This window comes from Lynx canadensis, chromosome C1, assembly GCF_007474595.2.
Source record: "Lynx canadensis isolate LIC74 chromosome C1, mLynCan4.pri.v2, whole genome shotgun sequence".
NCBI classification, from domain to species: Eukaryota; Metazoa; Chordata; class Mammalia; order Carnivora; family Felidae; genus Lynx; species Lynx canadensis.
The window spans coordinates 212402158-212419302 of record NC_044310.1 but is presented as its reverse complement, the minus strand read 5'-3'; the positions used below and the strand labels follow the sequence as shown (position 1 = coordinate 212419302).

The window sequence follows — 17145 nt, the reverse complement described above, 5'->3', positions numbered from 1 at the left end:
AACAGGCATAGTTTCACAATGGGTTTGGCAGAACTGGGAGTGAATTCCATCTCTGACTCCAATACAATGGGTTATATTAGAAACAATAGCTTTCTTCATGTGGATCATGAGAATAACAACAGGAAACTGCTCTACCTCGAAATAAGATGGATGCCTATTCTCTACGAAGGCACGTTGCAAAATACAGTGCTGTATGCACGTGAGGATGTGTCAACCATGAAAGCCTGTATTCCTTTTACAAGAACTAAGTGGGCTCTTAGCCCACACCAAATACATACCCTTTCCCATTCCTTAGGAGACAGAAATCTGCTATCTCATAAGGAAGACAATTTCCACCTATTATTTTTCCTCACAGCAAGATGAAATTGGACTCCCTGTTTTACTTCCACTTACAGGTCTTTGTTCTATCTCCTGCAACCATCTAGAACCTTCCCTTTCCTCATACGAGATATTCCCTTAAAAACATTTTACTAAGAGCCTAGGGCCCACATTTTATTCTTTCTCTACTTCACATCTCCAGTTCATTCGATTATTCCTCATGGCAGAGTTCTCGATTTCTGTGTCAGCTGGTCACTCCTCTCTCAACACATTTTAGTTTCTCTGCATTTTCAAGTAAGGATTTGTCTACTCAGAGCAGATGATCACTTTGAATTTAAACAGTGTATTTCTATTATTGCCACCTAGGCTTTCAACAGGCTTTCTGGGTATTCTATGACATGATCTATTCTCAGGGCAAACATATGTGGTTTGTAAGCCAACTCTATCTCAGTTGGTCCATGGATAGTCTTTTCTTACTCTTTACTGACTTATAACTGACATACAACAAACCACAAAGATTTAAAGTGTACAATTTGGGAAGTTTGGACTTACGTATACACCCATGAAACCATCAAGACAGTAAACATATCCATCACCACTAAGATTCCTCTGTAGTCCCATACTTTGCCAACCTCACTCTAACCCTCCACATCCCTGCCAATCCCAAAGCAACCACTGATCTGCTTTCTGTCATTATGGCTATCCATAGAGTATTGTATAAATAGAAGCATACATTATGTACTCTTTATAGTCTGGTTTCTTTCACTCGACCTCATTATTTTGAGATTTGTTCATGTTGTTGTGTACAGCAACAGTTCCTTCTTTTTTTGTTGCTGAGTAGTATTCCATTGTACGGAAGCACCACAACTGGTTTATTTACACACCTAGGCTGTTTCCTATTTTAGACTATTACAGATAACGTCGCTATGAACAGTTATACACAAGTCTTTGTGTGGACGTAGATTTCTTGTTCTCTTCCGTAAATACCTACGAATGGGATGGCTAGATGTAAGTTTAGCTTTTTAAGAAACCGTCAAACTGCTTTCAGAAGTGGTTTATCATCTTACATTCTCACCACTTCCAGATGTTCTACATAATAATCTACATTTGCTATAGCCCAAGTTTTCAAGTTTTGCCATTTTAATAGGTGTGTAGTGGCATCTTCTCATGGTTTTACTTTGCGATTCCCTAATGATAAACATCTTTTCAAGCGCTTATCTGAAATCTGTATATTTTCTTTGATGAAGTGTATATTCAGATTTCTTGCCTGGTTTTTACTGGATTGTTTGTTTCCATATTGTTAAGTTTTCAGAGTTCTTTACATATTCTGGATGCAATCTTTCATCAGATATATGCTTTGCAAAGATCTTCCAACATTCTGTGGCTTGTCTTTTCAGTCTTTTAACAGTGTCCTTTGAAGAGCAAAAAGTTTTCATGTTGATGAATTTCTATTTATTTTTCCTTTTAATAGAGTATGCTTTTGGTGTCATATCTAAGAATGCTGTGCCTAGCTCAAGGTCACAAAGATTTTGTTTTCTTTTAGAAGCTTTATGGTTTTAGGTTTTACATTTAGTTGTGTGATCCATCTTGAGTTAATTTTTGTATATGGCATAGGTTATGGGTTCAACATTTTTTTGCATATGTGGCTATCAAATTGTTTCAGTACCAATTGGTGAAACAACAACCCTTTCTCCATTGAATTGCATGTGCTCCTTTGTCAAAAACTTTCCATATATGTGTAGATTTATTTCTAGATCCTGTTCTGCTTCCCTGTCCCATTTGTCTATGTTGATGCTACACTATTTTGATTATTGTACCTTTAGAATTATTGGTATTAGATGGTGTGAACCTTCCAACTTTGTTTTTGTTCCAACTTGTTTTGATTATTCGAAGTCCTTTGCTTTCCACACAAATTTTAGAATCAGTCTGCCAATTTCTATAAAAAGCCTGTTAGGATTGCAATGAATCTATAAATCAATTTGGGAAGAACTGACATTTTAACAATACTGAGGCTTCCAACCCATGAACAAGGTATATATCTCTCACTTATTTAGGTCTTTCAACTCTTAGCAATATACTGTAGTTTTCAAATGCACAGATCTTTCATTTGATTTGTAAGATTATTCCTAGTGTTTCATATTTTTGATACTACTCCAAATGATTTTTTTTCATTTTGATTTTGTAACCTGTAACCTTGCTGAACTTACGTATTAGTTCTACTAGCATTTTTGTAAATTCCTTCAGCTTTTCTAGGTTGTGTCATCCATACATAAAGACAGTTTTACTTCTTCCTTTCCATGCTTTTTATTTTTTTCTTACCTGACTTATAGGCTAAAAACTCCAAGCACAAAGTTAAACAGAAGTGGTACTTTTATTTAACAGAAACTAAACAGACATCCTGTTTTCTTTTTTTACTCCTTTCTTATTTTTGATCTTAGACATACATGATTCAGCCTTTCACCATTATATGTAGTGCTAGCTGGAGGGTTTTTGTGGATGCCCTTTGTAGACTGTGGAATTTCTATTCCTAATTCGCTGAGAGTTTTATCAGGATCAGAGGCTGGTTTTTTTGTTTTTCCCTCTTCTTCTTTTTCTTTCTTTTCATGTACTGACATGAGTTTGTCAATACAATGAATTACACTGATTGGTTTTTGAATGTTAAACCAGCCATGGGTTCTGGAAATAATACATCACCTGGTCATGATGCATTGTCCTACTATTAGATTCAATTTGCTAATATTTAGTTTATAATTTACGCATCTATGTTCATAAGGGATATTAGTCTATAGTTTTCTTGTAATGTCTTTGGTATCAGGATAATCCTGGCCTCACAGAATGAGTTAAGAACTATTTCTTCTTAACTTTTCTAAAAAAGTTTGGGCAGAAATTGTGTCATTTCCTCTTTAAATGTTTGGTAGAGATCGTTAGTGAAACCATCTGTGCCTAGATTTTTCTTTGTGAGAAAACTGTTAACTAAATTTTGAATTATTTTAATGGATATACGGCTACTAAAGTTACGCACTTTTTTCTTGAGTGAGTTTCAGGACGCTGTGTCTTTCAAAAAATTTGCCCATTTCATCTAGTTGTCAAATTTATTGGTATAACGATGCTCAACTCACAATATCCTTTTATTACCCTTTTAATATCTGTAGAATCTGTAGTGATGTCAACTCTTTTGTTCCACATACTGGTCATTTGTCTTTTCTCCTCATCAGTCCTAGCTAGAGTTTATAAATTTTATTCATCTCAAAGAACCAGTTTTGGTTCTGATTGTTTTGTTTTTGTTTGGTTTTCCTGATTTTTATTTGACAGATTTCTGCTTTGATCTTTATTTCTTGATGTTTAATTTGCTTTTTTTTTTTCTAGTTTCTTAAGGTAAACACTAAGACTTTTCTTCTCTTCTAGTATTTGCACTTAGTGCTATAAAATTTCCCCAAGTAATGCTTTAGCAACATCACACTGATTCAGATGTTGTGTTATTTTTATTTCACTCAAATAATTTTCTAATTTCTCTGATCCACGCATTATTCATAAGTATGATGTTTAGTTTCCAAATATTTTGGAATTTTTCCCAGGCTCTGTTATCGATGTCTAATTTAATTCTATTGTAGTCACAGAACATATGTTATATAAATTTATCTTTTTAAAGTATTGGACCTTCTTTTAAGGCCCAAAATATAGTCTACATTTACTAAAAATGTGTCATATGTCAAAAGGGTGTAGGAGTGTTCTGCTGTTGTTGGATACAGTGTTCTATAAATACCAATTAGGTCAAATTGGTTGACAGTATCATTATGGTCTACTAGAAGATCCTTGCTGATTTTCTGCTTTGTTCTATCAATTACTGAGATTGGGGCACTAAAATCTCCAATTATAATTGTGGATTTGACAGTTTCATCTTGCAGTTTTATCAGTTTTTGCTTTGTTTTATTTTGCTTTAAGGCTCTGTTACCATGTGCATAAATATTTAGGATTGTTATGTCCCTTGGATTAGTTGAACTCTATTTTATCATGAAATGATTTTATCCCTGGTGATATTCATTGCTCTAAAATCTACTTGTGTCTGATACTAATAGAGACACTCCAGCTTTCTTTTCACAAGTATTAGCATGGTATATCTTTTTCCATCTTTGTAATCTAAATGTGTCATTATCTTTAAAGTTCATTTCACATAGGCACATAAAGTTAGGGCTTTTTCATTCAATCTGACGATCTCTGCCTTTTAACTAGGTTATTCAGCCCATTTATATTTCATGTGATTATTGATATGGTACATCTGAGTCTATCAACTCACTGTTTGTTTTCCATTTGTCCCATCTGTTCTTTAATCTTTTCCTCTTTTTCTGCCTTTTTTTGGCTTAATCAAATATTTTATTTTCTCCTTTGGAATCTAGTCTGTTGTATTGTTGTTGTTGTTTTTTAAGATTCTAGTACAAAGCTATACTTTGATCTGTACTGCATTTTATCAGTTAGGATCATGCCCTTCCTTCAAGTCTTACCCTACCAACCCTAACAGCTAACCCTCTGGTGCCTGATTCAGTTACCTATAGAGTTTACTATCCTTCTACAATATTTGTAATTCACAGACTCTGCTAATAATCCCTTTAATTCTCTTCATATAAATCAATAACAATAAATGTCAAACAGTTTAGAGTTGAGGACAGTATCTTACAACAGATCACTAGAACCCTGCCTAGAAGCTTAGAGTGATCCACTAATCATGTACTAGGTATAATTATTCATCCAATCATTAAAAATGTCCTCTGAGTATCCTGAACTAATTAATGAACATAAACCTATGTGGAAGATACTAGGCCCAACAGGGTAGATCTCCCAAGAAGGGTCATTTATCTCACTACTTCTGTGTGTGGTAGCTTTAAAGGGAATGTGATCCTTGGCCACCATCATAAAATCTGTAAGATACCTGGCTATTATACCCTCTTATTGGTCACAAACTCAAAATACAAATTGTTACACACTCTCAGTAATACCTGTTTTAAGGAATTAAGAGTTCAGAAGAGTCATAAGGTGACAGTATTTCAAGTTAACTCTGCTTTGTATTCCATTTTCAATAAATCCAAATAGTTATTGAGCTGTCTTTGGAAGGTTTATATTCTAACAGGAGGAAGAAAAAGTAAACAAACATCATTAGTATATTAAAAATGTTAAGTGCTACAAAGGAAAATAGAATAAGATCAAGGGGAACAGGAAAGCCAGGGAGGAGAGCTGCATTTTAAACAGGGGGTTAGGTGAAAAGTGACATTTGAGCGAAGATTTGAAGGTGATAAGGGAGTAAAGCCAAGCAGAGAGCTGGGGGAAGAACATTCTAGGCAAAAGCAACAGCCAAATGCAAAGGCCTAAAGGCAAAAGCATGACTGAAGTATATCAGGAAAGGAAGTAGATGTGGGGGGAGCACTTGGAGAAAGGCCCATTGAAGCCCTGGGTCTGACCGTCCAGGGCAAGGGTCATTGTTTATTTTTTTGCTGAAGGGCAGATAGTAAATATTTTAAGCTTCACAGGCCACATAAGGTCTCTGTTGCATATTCTTATTTGCTCTTTAAACCAACCCTTTAAAAATGTAAAGACCATTTTTTTTTTTAACGTTTGTTTATTTTTGAGAAAGAGAGACAGAATATGAATGGAGGAGGGGCAGAGAGAGAGGGAGACCACAGAATCTGAAGCAAGCTCCAGGTTCCCAGCTGTTGGCACAGAGCCCAATGCAGGGCTCGAACTCATGAACCGTGAGATCGTGACCCGAGCTGAAGCTGGACACCCAACCGACTGAGCCACCCAGGCGTCCCAGTAAAAATCATTTTCTTAGCTCACGAGCCTTACAAAAACAGGGCTAAGCAAAGATTTGGTCTGTAGAACTTAGTTCAGGTCCTTGTAAGGACTCGGACTTTTACTCTAAGGGAAATATTGTTTGACTCATGGTATTTTTTTTTTTTAATTTTGTTTTTATTTTTTAGTGAGAGAGAGAGAGAGAGAGCGAGCAACCACGGGAAAGGGAGCAGAGAGAGAAAGAATCTTAAGCAGGCTCCATGCTCAGTGCAGAGCCCGATGCAAGGTTCAATCCCACAACCCTGGGATCATGACCTGAGCCAAAATCAAGAGTTGGACACTTAACCAACTGAGCCACCCAGGTGTCCCATTTGAGTCATGTTTTGAAGGAACCAACATGGCCGTAGGGAGGCAAGAGAGACCAGTTCAAAGGACACTATGGTATTTCAGAGCAGAGACAAGGGTAGACCACACCAGAGCGTGTAGCAAAATGGGAGACATGGTTAGAGTCTGGCTTTTAAATCCCCCCAACCAAAGTGAATGGATTTGCTCATGAATTGGATTTGGGAAGTGTGAAAGGAGTCATGGATAACACAAGACTTTTGGCCTGAACAACAAGGACAGAAGGACCAAATTTCATTAACCATGCTTGGAAAGACTGTGAATCGATGTGTGAAGTGGGTGTTTTGCTTCCAAACAAAGTAGAATTTATATTCCTTCAATCCGGCTACAACTTTGTGTCTCATTTATTTATTCTTCTAAAGCTTCAGAATAATTATTTGTCAACTTACAAAAAGATCCTGCTCTGATTTGAATGAAATCACTTTAAGCTTCAACATTAATTTGAAAAGAAATGACATCTTAACTATATTCCATCTGATAGAGTGGACCAGGTATTCTTTGGTGCCTCTGAACAAGGTTTTATAGTTTTCTTCAAACAGGTTCTGCATCCTTCCTGATGAAAGTATTCTCAAACATCTTATTTGTTGTTGTTGTTGTTATTGTAAATGAAATACTTGCTTAAAAAAACTACAATTTCTAGATAGTTTTGATTGGTATTTAGGGAGGCTATGAATTTTCTATGGATTTAGCTGCCTTGTAAATAAACTCATTTTTACGTTGATTTGCTTGTGTTTTGTACAGATATATGAGTATGTCAATAATGTAATTCTCCCTGTTTATTTGCAATAGCTGTATTTTTTATTTCTAAACCATTTCTTCCTTCCTTCCTTCCTTCCTTCCTTCCTTCCTTCCTTCCTTCCCTCCCTCCCTCCCTCCCTCCCTCCCTCCTTTTTCCAAACCATTTCTTTATGCACTGGCTGGATTTCCAGAACAAGGCTAAATAAGTCATAGCAAGCACTCTGGTTTTATGGGACTACCTTCAAGCTTTCAGTCTTAAGTATGAGGTCAAAGTTGTTTTTCACGGTTTTTAATTTAGTGGTTAGATTTTCACCTTTCCATTTATTTTCAGGTCTCTGTTCCCTTTTTTGCCATTTGCATCAGTTGCTACTACCTTTTGAATGTTGATAACAAGGTGAATTGGGAAATTGCAGGGTTCTCCTCCCTCTTCTTAATCTATTTCAGAAAAAGTAATTTCCACAAGTTGCCTTTCAGAGCTGTCCCTTTCCACTGAAATGAAATTTATTTTTCATAAATTCAACTATTTTCCTTTGCTTTGTTTATCCTAATAGCAGGAGGTCTATTCTTGCTAAGGTTTAAAGAAATAGCTCTCAGCCTTGGTGTTATGGATATTTGGGGCCAGGTAACTCCTTGTTGTGGGAGGCTGTCCCACGTTTAGCAGCATCTCTGGCCTTTCCTAACTAGATGCCAGTAGCAGCCTGTGCTCCAACACAGATTAAAACCAACAATGTCTTTAGACATTGCCAAATGTCCCACAGAAGGCAAACTGCCCCTGGTTGACAACCGCTGGTTTAGTCAAGTAGATAATATGGATTCTAATGGAGACTAAGCATGCTTTCTATAACTTACAGGACTCACCTCCAGTGCCACCTCCTCATATAGCCCATCTAAGTTAGGACACTCCCCCTACCTGCTGCCACCCTCCACATACCCACACACCTTCAGTCGACTACCACAGATGTCAAAGCATGGACTCCTGTGGACCCTTGAGACCCTTTCAAGAGGCCCAGGAGGTCAGAACTGTTTTCAATCAATACAAACACATTTGCCTTTTTCTGCTGAATTGCCATTTGCACTGACAGTGCTGACCCTCTAGTCTGAGTCAAGGCGGGGACAACAAACTGTACTGGCCATCATTGCCATCTTCATCACCATGTACTCAGTTTAAAATTTTGCTTAAGAATGTCATGGGAAAGCAGAAAAAATATTCATTTTATTAAATTTTGATATTTGAGTACACATCTTTTTAACATTTGGTGTGATAAATGCAGGGAGTATACGTAAAACACCTTCTGCCCCTTATTAAAATAAATGGGTTATGGGGCGCCTGGGTGGCGCAGCGGTTGAGCATCCGACTTCAGCCAGGTCACGATCTCGCGATCCGTAAGTTCGAGCCCCGCGTCGGGCTCTGTGCTGACAGCTCAGAGCCTGGAGCCTGTTCAGATTCTGTGTCTCCCTCTCTCTCTGACCCTCCCCCGTTCATGCTCTGTCTCTCTCTGTCCCAAAAATAAATAAAAAACGTTGGAAAAAAAAAAAATAAAGTAAATGGGTTGTCTTAAGGAAAAGTAATTGTATGACAGAGCTACAAGCTGAATAAGCCACTTTTTTAATGGAACATCATTTTAACGTGAAAGAAAAACTGACAAATCATTCAGGCTTAGATATTTGGCAGACATTTTCTCAAAAATGAATGAAGTGAGAGCTTGTCACTTTAAGGAAAACACCCTATAGTATCTGCTGCCCAATTTGAATTCTGAAATCTGAATACAACATGCATAAGTCTGACCACTTTCCAGTACTTCCAGACTTTTCTGATGGGATTAGTGGTAATACTTAAAAATGTGAATTTCTGAAATTGTATAATGTGTCAATATTTGGAAGATGTGTATACATCAGTGATCCAACACTTTCTAAATGATCAATGCATGTTACAAAATCATGCATGGATAAAAGATCTTTTCAGGGTGCCTGGGTGGCTCAGTCAAACACCTGACTTCGGCTTAGGTCATGATCCCACGGTTCCTGAGTTCGAGTCCCACAGTGGGTGAGCATGAGCCCTGCTTCCGGTGAGCTCAAACCCCGCTTAGGGTGAGCCCTGCTTCTGTCTCCCACTCCCCCCTCTCTCTTTCTCTCCTGGAATTCTCCCTCTCTCTCTCTGCCCCTTGCTCACTTGCGCCCTCTCTCAAAAAAAAAAAAAAAATCTTTTCAAAATGCAGAGTATGAAAAGTTTATATACTTTCAGATTCTATTACAATCAAGGAGCTAGCAATTGGGTTTTTTTCCTTTTTTATTAAAGATTTTTGTTTATTTATTTTGAGAGAGACAGAGACAGCACGTGTGGGGGAGGGGAAGAGACAGAGGGAGAGAGAGAATCCCAAGCAGGCTCTGTGCTGCCAGTTCAGAGCCTGAGGTGGGGCCTGAACTCATGAAACCGTGAGATCATGATCTGAGATGAAACCAAGAATCGTAAGCTTAACCAACTAGGCCACCCAGGTGCCCCAAGGAACTATCAATTGTTGCATTTTGGTGTGGCTATCAAAAAATATTCAGAATTATCTGAAAGGCTATTAAAACACACCTCCTTTTTCCACCCATACATCTGTATAAGGCCAGACTTTATAACTTCAACCAAGGAACATATGACATCAGAGTGAATGCAAACACAAACATGAAAATCTAGCTATCATCTGTTACACCCGAATTTTTTAAAAAGTTTTATCATATCATAAACATTTATCTATTATCTTACAATGGGAATGCAAGAAACTGTCTAGAATTTCCATGAAAGATCTAAAGTTGAATTATAAAAAAAATTTACTAATTTTAGATTGCTTCTTTGGTTTTAAATATTTATTTGGGGGTGGGGGCAAGGGTTGAGAGAGACAGAGGGAGACAGAGGATCTGAAGCAGGCTCTGCACGGACAGCACAGAGCCCGATGCAGGGCTCAAACTCATGAACCATGAGATCATGACTTGAGCCCAAGTCAGATGCTTAACTGACTGAGCCACCCAGGTACTCCTAGATTGCTTCCAATGACAGAAAGATAGATTAACTCAATAGCCTGTAACAAATCTTAATCCCATGGGTGTGAACTTCGTTTTTTTATAGGAACACAGGTAAACCACATCTTAAAAAGATGGCAGTAGTTAAGCAGTCTACTATTCAACCCAAGAGAGGAAACAACCTCCTAAAATAAACAATAGGGTGGAAGAGGTCATTCCAGTCAAATACTCATTCAAGAGACAGCAGGTATCCAGCCCATGGTAGACAGGTACTGTGGAGGGCATAGGTGGGCCAGAAATAACACTGGAGTCAAAGAGCTCATGTTCTAATAAGAGAGAAAAAATACAACACAAATAAAATCATGTTCAAAGATGGAGGCAGTGCTGGCATTTCCAAAGGAGGTGACCAAAAGGTAGAGATCTGTTTTAGGGGGCAAGCATGAGGAAGCAAAGGGAGTATTCTGGGAAGCCATCTAGGAAAAAGAGAGGTATGGGGTGGTTCTGAAAGATGAATGGGGGCTGGGGTGAAAATCCAAGGGGGTGGACAAGACAAAGGCATTAAAAATGGTATAGCTGATCATTTGCTTTAGTTGCTCTAGTGGACAGAGGCAAGCTGAGATTGCTAGAGCTCACAGAATAGTGGGGAGAAGGGTTGAAAATCGCCTAGAAAAGCAGAGACCAGGTCATGAAGGGTCTTGTGTGCTATGCGAGGAGTCTGCACTGAAGGTTTAAAGCAGGGGAGATATTTTAGAAAGAGCATTAAGGAGGCTACTGCTAAGGTCCATAAGAGAGGTCATGAGGATCTTCATCAAGTGGGAATGGCAGTCAGGATCAATTCCTAATCCCTTAGGAAGTAGGATTCACAGTATTTCACGAAGATGACATTTTAAAGGAGGAGAAGGGGTGCCTGGGTGACTCAGTTGGTTTATCTGACTTCGGCTCAGGTCACGATCTCATGGTCTGTGAGTTCAAGTACCACATCGGACTCTGTGCTGACAGCTCAGAGCCTGGATCCTGCTTCAGATTCTGTGTCTCCCTCTCTCTCTGCCCATCCCCGGCTCGTGCTCTGTCTCTCTCTCTCTCTCAAAAATAAATAAACATAAAAAAAAAAAAAAGGGGGAAGGAGACAGATCAGGATAAAAGCCAGGTTTTGGACTATGGTGACTGGACAGAGGGAGACACTTGTCATGGATACAAGGAACACAGAAAGGAAACTGGGAGAGATGCTGCTCCAAGAAGACCACAGGTGGAAACACTGATCAGATAAACCACTTCAACAATGAACACCCCTTCCCACCAAATTAAGTAAATTTGAGAACCTGAAATGAAAAACTGAGAGAAAAGGGAGAAAGCAATCTGTTGGATGGCAGTATGGAAGAAAGTATGTGGTGTTTTGGCAGCAGCAAATGCCATCTGAGGACTCTATTTTAAAACCCCAAATAAACCCAAATTGGGATTTACTGATCTTTTAAAATCACTTCATAATCAAAAGATTGAAAATATAACATAAAACCAAATGCATACCTTTTCTGCTTTTTTGTCAGAAATGTCTTGCTTTTCCAGAACAGCCATGCTCTCCTTCAGGTTCTTCACAATGTCTGCTGGGGATTTGTGAGACTTCCCAAATGGGAACGGCATGGCGGCAGCGACAGATGCCTCGCTGCGCTCTGCCTGCTTCACCTGGGGGCACAGCACAAGGCACAAGTGAGAAGAAGTGAGGTCAACAGAAGACATACTTTCTAAACCCTAATCTGGGAAGAAACCCACTGTGTGAGAGAGTCATTTTACGACAAGACTTGCAAAGTGAGTAGGAACGAGGAAACCTACAAATATACGCAGAAAATGATAATGCAGAGAGATCTTAGAATTACAGAATGTTTCGTACCTCTCGAAACACCTTTTTTATCACCTGCTCCCCTAACCACCCATTTGAGGAGGAACATGCTGGTGCTGGTGAGCAGGGCAACTCGTACTGCCGGGCCCCACGCTAAGCACTTTAATTCATCATCTTATGGGATCTTTTCAAACAATTCCCCGAGGGACATTATTACTCCCATTTACAGGTGAACTTTAATGAGGTCAAGAAACTGGCTCAAGGTACCAAGCAGTAAAACCAGCTCAGGTCTCTCTCAATCCAAAGTGTCCTTAATCACCACACGGCCCCTCTAATTAACAGGTATCTCTTACGGTTGAGGAAACTGAGGCAAAAAGCTAGGTAAGGAGCTTAGCCAAACAGCACTAGCAACAGGCTCACTATCTAGGTCTCTCCAGATATGCCCTGGCCTGTGTTCATGCTGTTTCCTCCTAAGCACCCCGGGGGCACCCACCACCTTCTCTTCAGTCAGTCAGGGTCTCTGAGTTGGAGAATCTTGGACAGAGCCTTGGGCAAATCTCCCAGCGGATCCTCAAGTCCCTTATGTGACAGTTTCATCATGTACTCTTTCTGCCTGGATAGGACTATCTCCGGTGAAGGAACTCACTGGATAAAACCCTTGGGGTAATGAACTTCTGGAAGTTCTTAATTTTTTATGGGCAGCAGAAAACAACATTCCAACCACATAAACCACAATATTATATCACGTAAAAGGAGGACATCCACTAGAAGTCACCATGAAAAAACAAAGTTAACAAGACAAACAATGGAAAGTAACTCGGGAACCAGTCAGAACTTACAATTTCTTTTACTAAATGAAAAGAAGCTATATTCACAGACATTAAACGACCTCATGGAGATACCAAAAGATAACTTTTTTTCCCACATGTGAACATAAAATATCTCCACTGCACAGCATCATTAACACTTCTTTTGAGCTTTGCCTAAGACTTTATTTGAATAAAGTATTTAAATGTTTTTTTTCTCCAGGGTTTGAGATACAGTGACCTGTTTACAAATAAACATATAGGGGGAAACAGCATGCAAATGAAGGTCAATGTTAAGCCTACAATTAAATCATGAACATGTATGTTAATTCTTGACATGTTTTGATATGATCTGTCCTGACCAATCTTTACACCCAAATATCACCTATATAGCTCACTTCCTACCAGACTGTAAATCCTTCTTTGATCGCATTAAAACCACATCTCCATTAACAAAAGAGATATGTCCTCAAACACAGGTTTTCAAAAACCAAAGATGAATACATTCGTTTCTAAATATCTTTTCTATGATAAGAAGTTTGGATTTTATAGGTGAGTTATCCCAAGTGGCTGTTACATTATCTGATTACCTGGCTAGATGGTACATAAATCGTGGTCACTCTTTTCCATTATTTTCTCTTTAACCTTTTGTTGTTTGAGGGGGTAGGGAGTAATGCAGATGCTTTTCCATGAACACAGTGGACTCAGAATCACAGTAAATCCTCTGAAAATGCAATCTTTCCTATTTGTACTCTGCAAATAATAGCAACGATGCTACAAGTCAATGTTGGGTGGAGGGTGGGAAGAGTTTAATGGTATTTTGCAGGAAGTGTTATGGTGCTATGCAACAGAGATATTTTCAGCTTGGGCTCAATGGTGGAAGAAGTGACTTTCCAGGGCAAAGGGGGTTTTAAAAGGTTCTACCATAAACCAAATACTCATCATAGCAGAAAGAGTACAGCTGGTGAAGATAACACATATAAAGTGCTTCTGTGAGGGAAAAAGGAAGCATGACACAATCATTCCTTTTTTAATTAGTATACTATGCAGCCAAGATTTTGCAGAACATATACACTAGTAAGACTGTGCTTTGAGGAAATACAGTTAGTATTTCCTGTACTAAAAACAAGAAGTGGACACTCCTCAGCAAGATCCTTGAAGGATGTGAAACACACAGGCATATGTCTGAGTTTTGGAACTGACAATCCCAAGAGTATGGACATAACCAGGCTGGAAGCAGCAATGGTTAAACAAGCATTAACATGGTTAAGAGACACCTTTCACCGTAACAATCTACCTATCTTTCCTGTTTTCCTTCTTCCTCCTTTATCATCAGCAGTATTTCATTACAAATATCTGAGGGAGTTTTAGGGACCAGTAACAAGAGCTCACTGGCGAAGGCCCTTCGATAACTCTTCACCGCCCTTATAATAAAATACAAATTCCTACCATGGCCCTCCTAGGCTTTGCCCATCTCCAACTCATGGCCCAGCATCCCGACCTTTATCATAGAGGTCCAGCCACACTGAGGTCCCTTCTGTTCCCAGAAGATGCCAACTGCTACTAAGCCCGAGTGCCACATTTGCAAATATGGTAAGAACCTTAATTTTTAAATCTAGATGGTGGATATATGGATTTTCATTGTTACTCAGCTTTTGTGTATGTTCAAAGTATTTCTTAATACTGTTTTAAAACTGCCTAAACTATGTTTTGGACAAAACTGGAGATCATGAAAGAGACAGACAAAAATATATATTACAATTGAAAAATTCATTTAGCTTTCAAATACAAATTTACTCTGTCCCTCAAAAAAAAAATACATATATATGTGTATGTATGTTTTTGGCTCATAATACACCTCAGCAGGATTCTTTGGACTGAGTCAAAATTATTATTGCGATTGGGAGAAAACCGACCACTGTTAGGATTCTAAAGAGGGCTGTGGAAACCCATACCTACAAATCTCAAAGTGGAGATAAGCTTGCTCCTGATGGTAAACAAGCAGCGGTATATGCTTGAATCCCAAAGATAAAGAAGACTTGGAGGGGAAATTTAGCTTGAAATTTTGAGGGATTGGGGGAAGGGTAGGGTGGGAAATAATTAAACATACTAGTTTCATATTAAAATTAACATTTATGGAATTGCTTTAGTGTTAAAGCTGCACGAAAGGAATCTATGTGAACATGTAGCACTGCATACCCCTTAGCTTCTATGCACTGCTCTCCCTTAGTTGTTGTTTTCCTTTCTCTCTGAATGTTCTTTCTTTCTGCATTTAATTCAGTGACTCATCTCTACTCCAATGTTGATGTCCTTCAGGGTTCCACCCTCAGCTGTGTTCTTACTCTGTATTCTCTGATTGATCTCACCTACCCACGGTTTCAATAACCTGAAACCCATTTCCTGCTCCAACCAAATGGACTACATTTCCAACTACTGTTCTCTATAAATGTCCTCCAGGCAACTCAAACCTCACCCCAAATCCTGTTTCTAAGTTCCCCTTCACAGTGAATGAATCCATGGTTCACCCAATCACAAAACCCAGTCATCATACCACTCTTTCCACTTGTTAACTCTTCCATATGTGATCAATTCACAGTTTCGGTCAATTCTACTTTCTAAATCTCTATCCTACAGACACCAAATGTAGATCTTCACTATTCTCCACATAGAGCAGTGGTTGTCAATGGGGCCAATATATCACTTTTAGGGGATGTTTTGGGAAATCTCGTTCACACAATGATTGGGACCACAAATCACTCTCTCTCTCTCTCTCTCTCTCTCTCACACACACACACACACAAATAACAACAACAACAAAAAAAACAAAACCAAAAACAATTTCTGTGCTGTTGTTCACATAAGCATAGCCTTCAGCTAGATTCTATATATTCTTGGGGGTGTGGGGTTCGGCTAGGGATCAGAATAATGAAAGTCTTTCTATCTACTTCTGCATCTATGTCAGCCACAGAGAGTCAAACTTCTAGTTTTTAAGAAATGGTTACATTATTCATTAGCAAAATGCAAACACTGAAGCACTACACAAGGCAGACAGTGAAAATCACCTGCAAAGCCTATAGAGACAACAGGTATTAACAGTCTGTCGTACATTCTCCTTTTTATTACTTGCTCCATGTCTGTGGTCGTTCGTACTGGGAGTCTACTCTCTTCTTCAAACAGAGACCAGATGATACTAGAAACGGTCACTCAATTTCTTACAAAGAACAAAAACTGCACATCACTGTTCTGTTATGTGAATGCTCTGAAAAGTACAATGTTCCACCCCCAAGAAAGTGCTGGAGAACATACAGAACACCTAGAAAATAAAAGTCTAACATAATTAGAGTTAGCATTGCTGGGCACTGCCCTTCTTAGGCAATCTGTTTTGGCTTGTGCGGACACCCTCCTAACTGTAGCTAACTCTATTCACCTGTGTACTGACAAATACCGAAAAGGAGTCAAATGGTCCATAAGCCACTGATTAGGACATCCATTCATTTAAATACCAACTATGCACTCACAATACGCCACAAGCTAAAGGCATCAAGGGCACCTGCTCTACAGAAGACAGCATTCTGGTGTGTATGGATGTGGGTGTATGTGTTTAGAGACAATAATGAGAAGCTGCTGAATGACAACACATTCCTAGACAGCTGAGTTAATGGGATTCTATACTAACATACTGTTAGATCTGACTCATAAACTTGGTGGTCAAATGCAAAAACTGAAAATTGACAAATAGTCCCACATACAATAAGACTTGCACACATGGCTGCTAAGGTAAATCAACCAGTCGTGAGAAGTGTGGAATGTACTGCACACTTAACCCATTTTTAGACAGCTGGCTCTGAGACCTCACCTCCTGCTTCTACAGTTAGTGTTACTTACTTCAAATTAATACTCAATATCTAAAACATGCCAGACTATCCATATAGTAGTGTGGGGCAAGTATATAAAGCACAGTGGTTAATTACACAGCTTTATTTTTTTTTTAATTTTTTAACATAACTTATTGTCAAATTGGCTAACATATAGTGTGTAAAGTGTGCTCTTGGTTTTGGGGTAGATTCCCGTGGTTCACTGCTTACCTACAATGCCCAGTGCTCATCCCAACAACAAGTGCCCTCCTCAATGCCCATCACTCATTTTCCCCTCTCCCCCACCCCTACATTCACCCTCAGTTTGTTCTCTGTATTCAAGAGTCTCTTACGGTTTGCCTCCCTCCCTCTCTGTTGTAACTTTTTTTCCCCCTTCCTTTCCCCCATG

The 17145-nt window shown here is 38.9% G+C and overlaps 1 protein-coding gene across 2 annotated transcripts in view; it reads right to left on the bottom strand.

The window, feature by feature from the left end:
• CAB39 (calcium binding protein 39) overlaps positions 1-17145 on the bottom strand; it is an 87873-nt gene that overhangs the window by 38986 nt on the left and 31742 nt on the right. For both annotated transcript variants that reach the window (XM_030327044.1, XM_030327045.1), the window contains exon 2: positions 11767-11922. In XM_030327044.1, the coding sequence (XP_030182904.1) occupies positions 11767-11880 (114 nt within the window). In that variant the 5' untranslated portion in view covers positions 11881-11922. The remainder of the gene's footprint in view (positions 1-11766; positions 11923-17145) is intronic.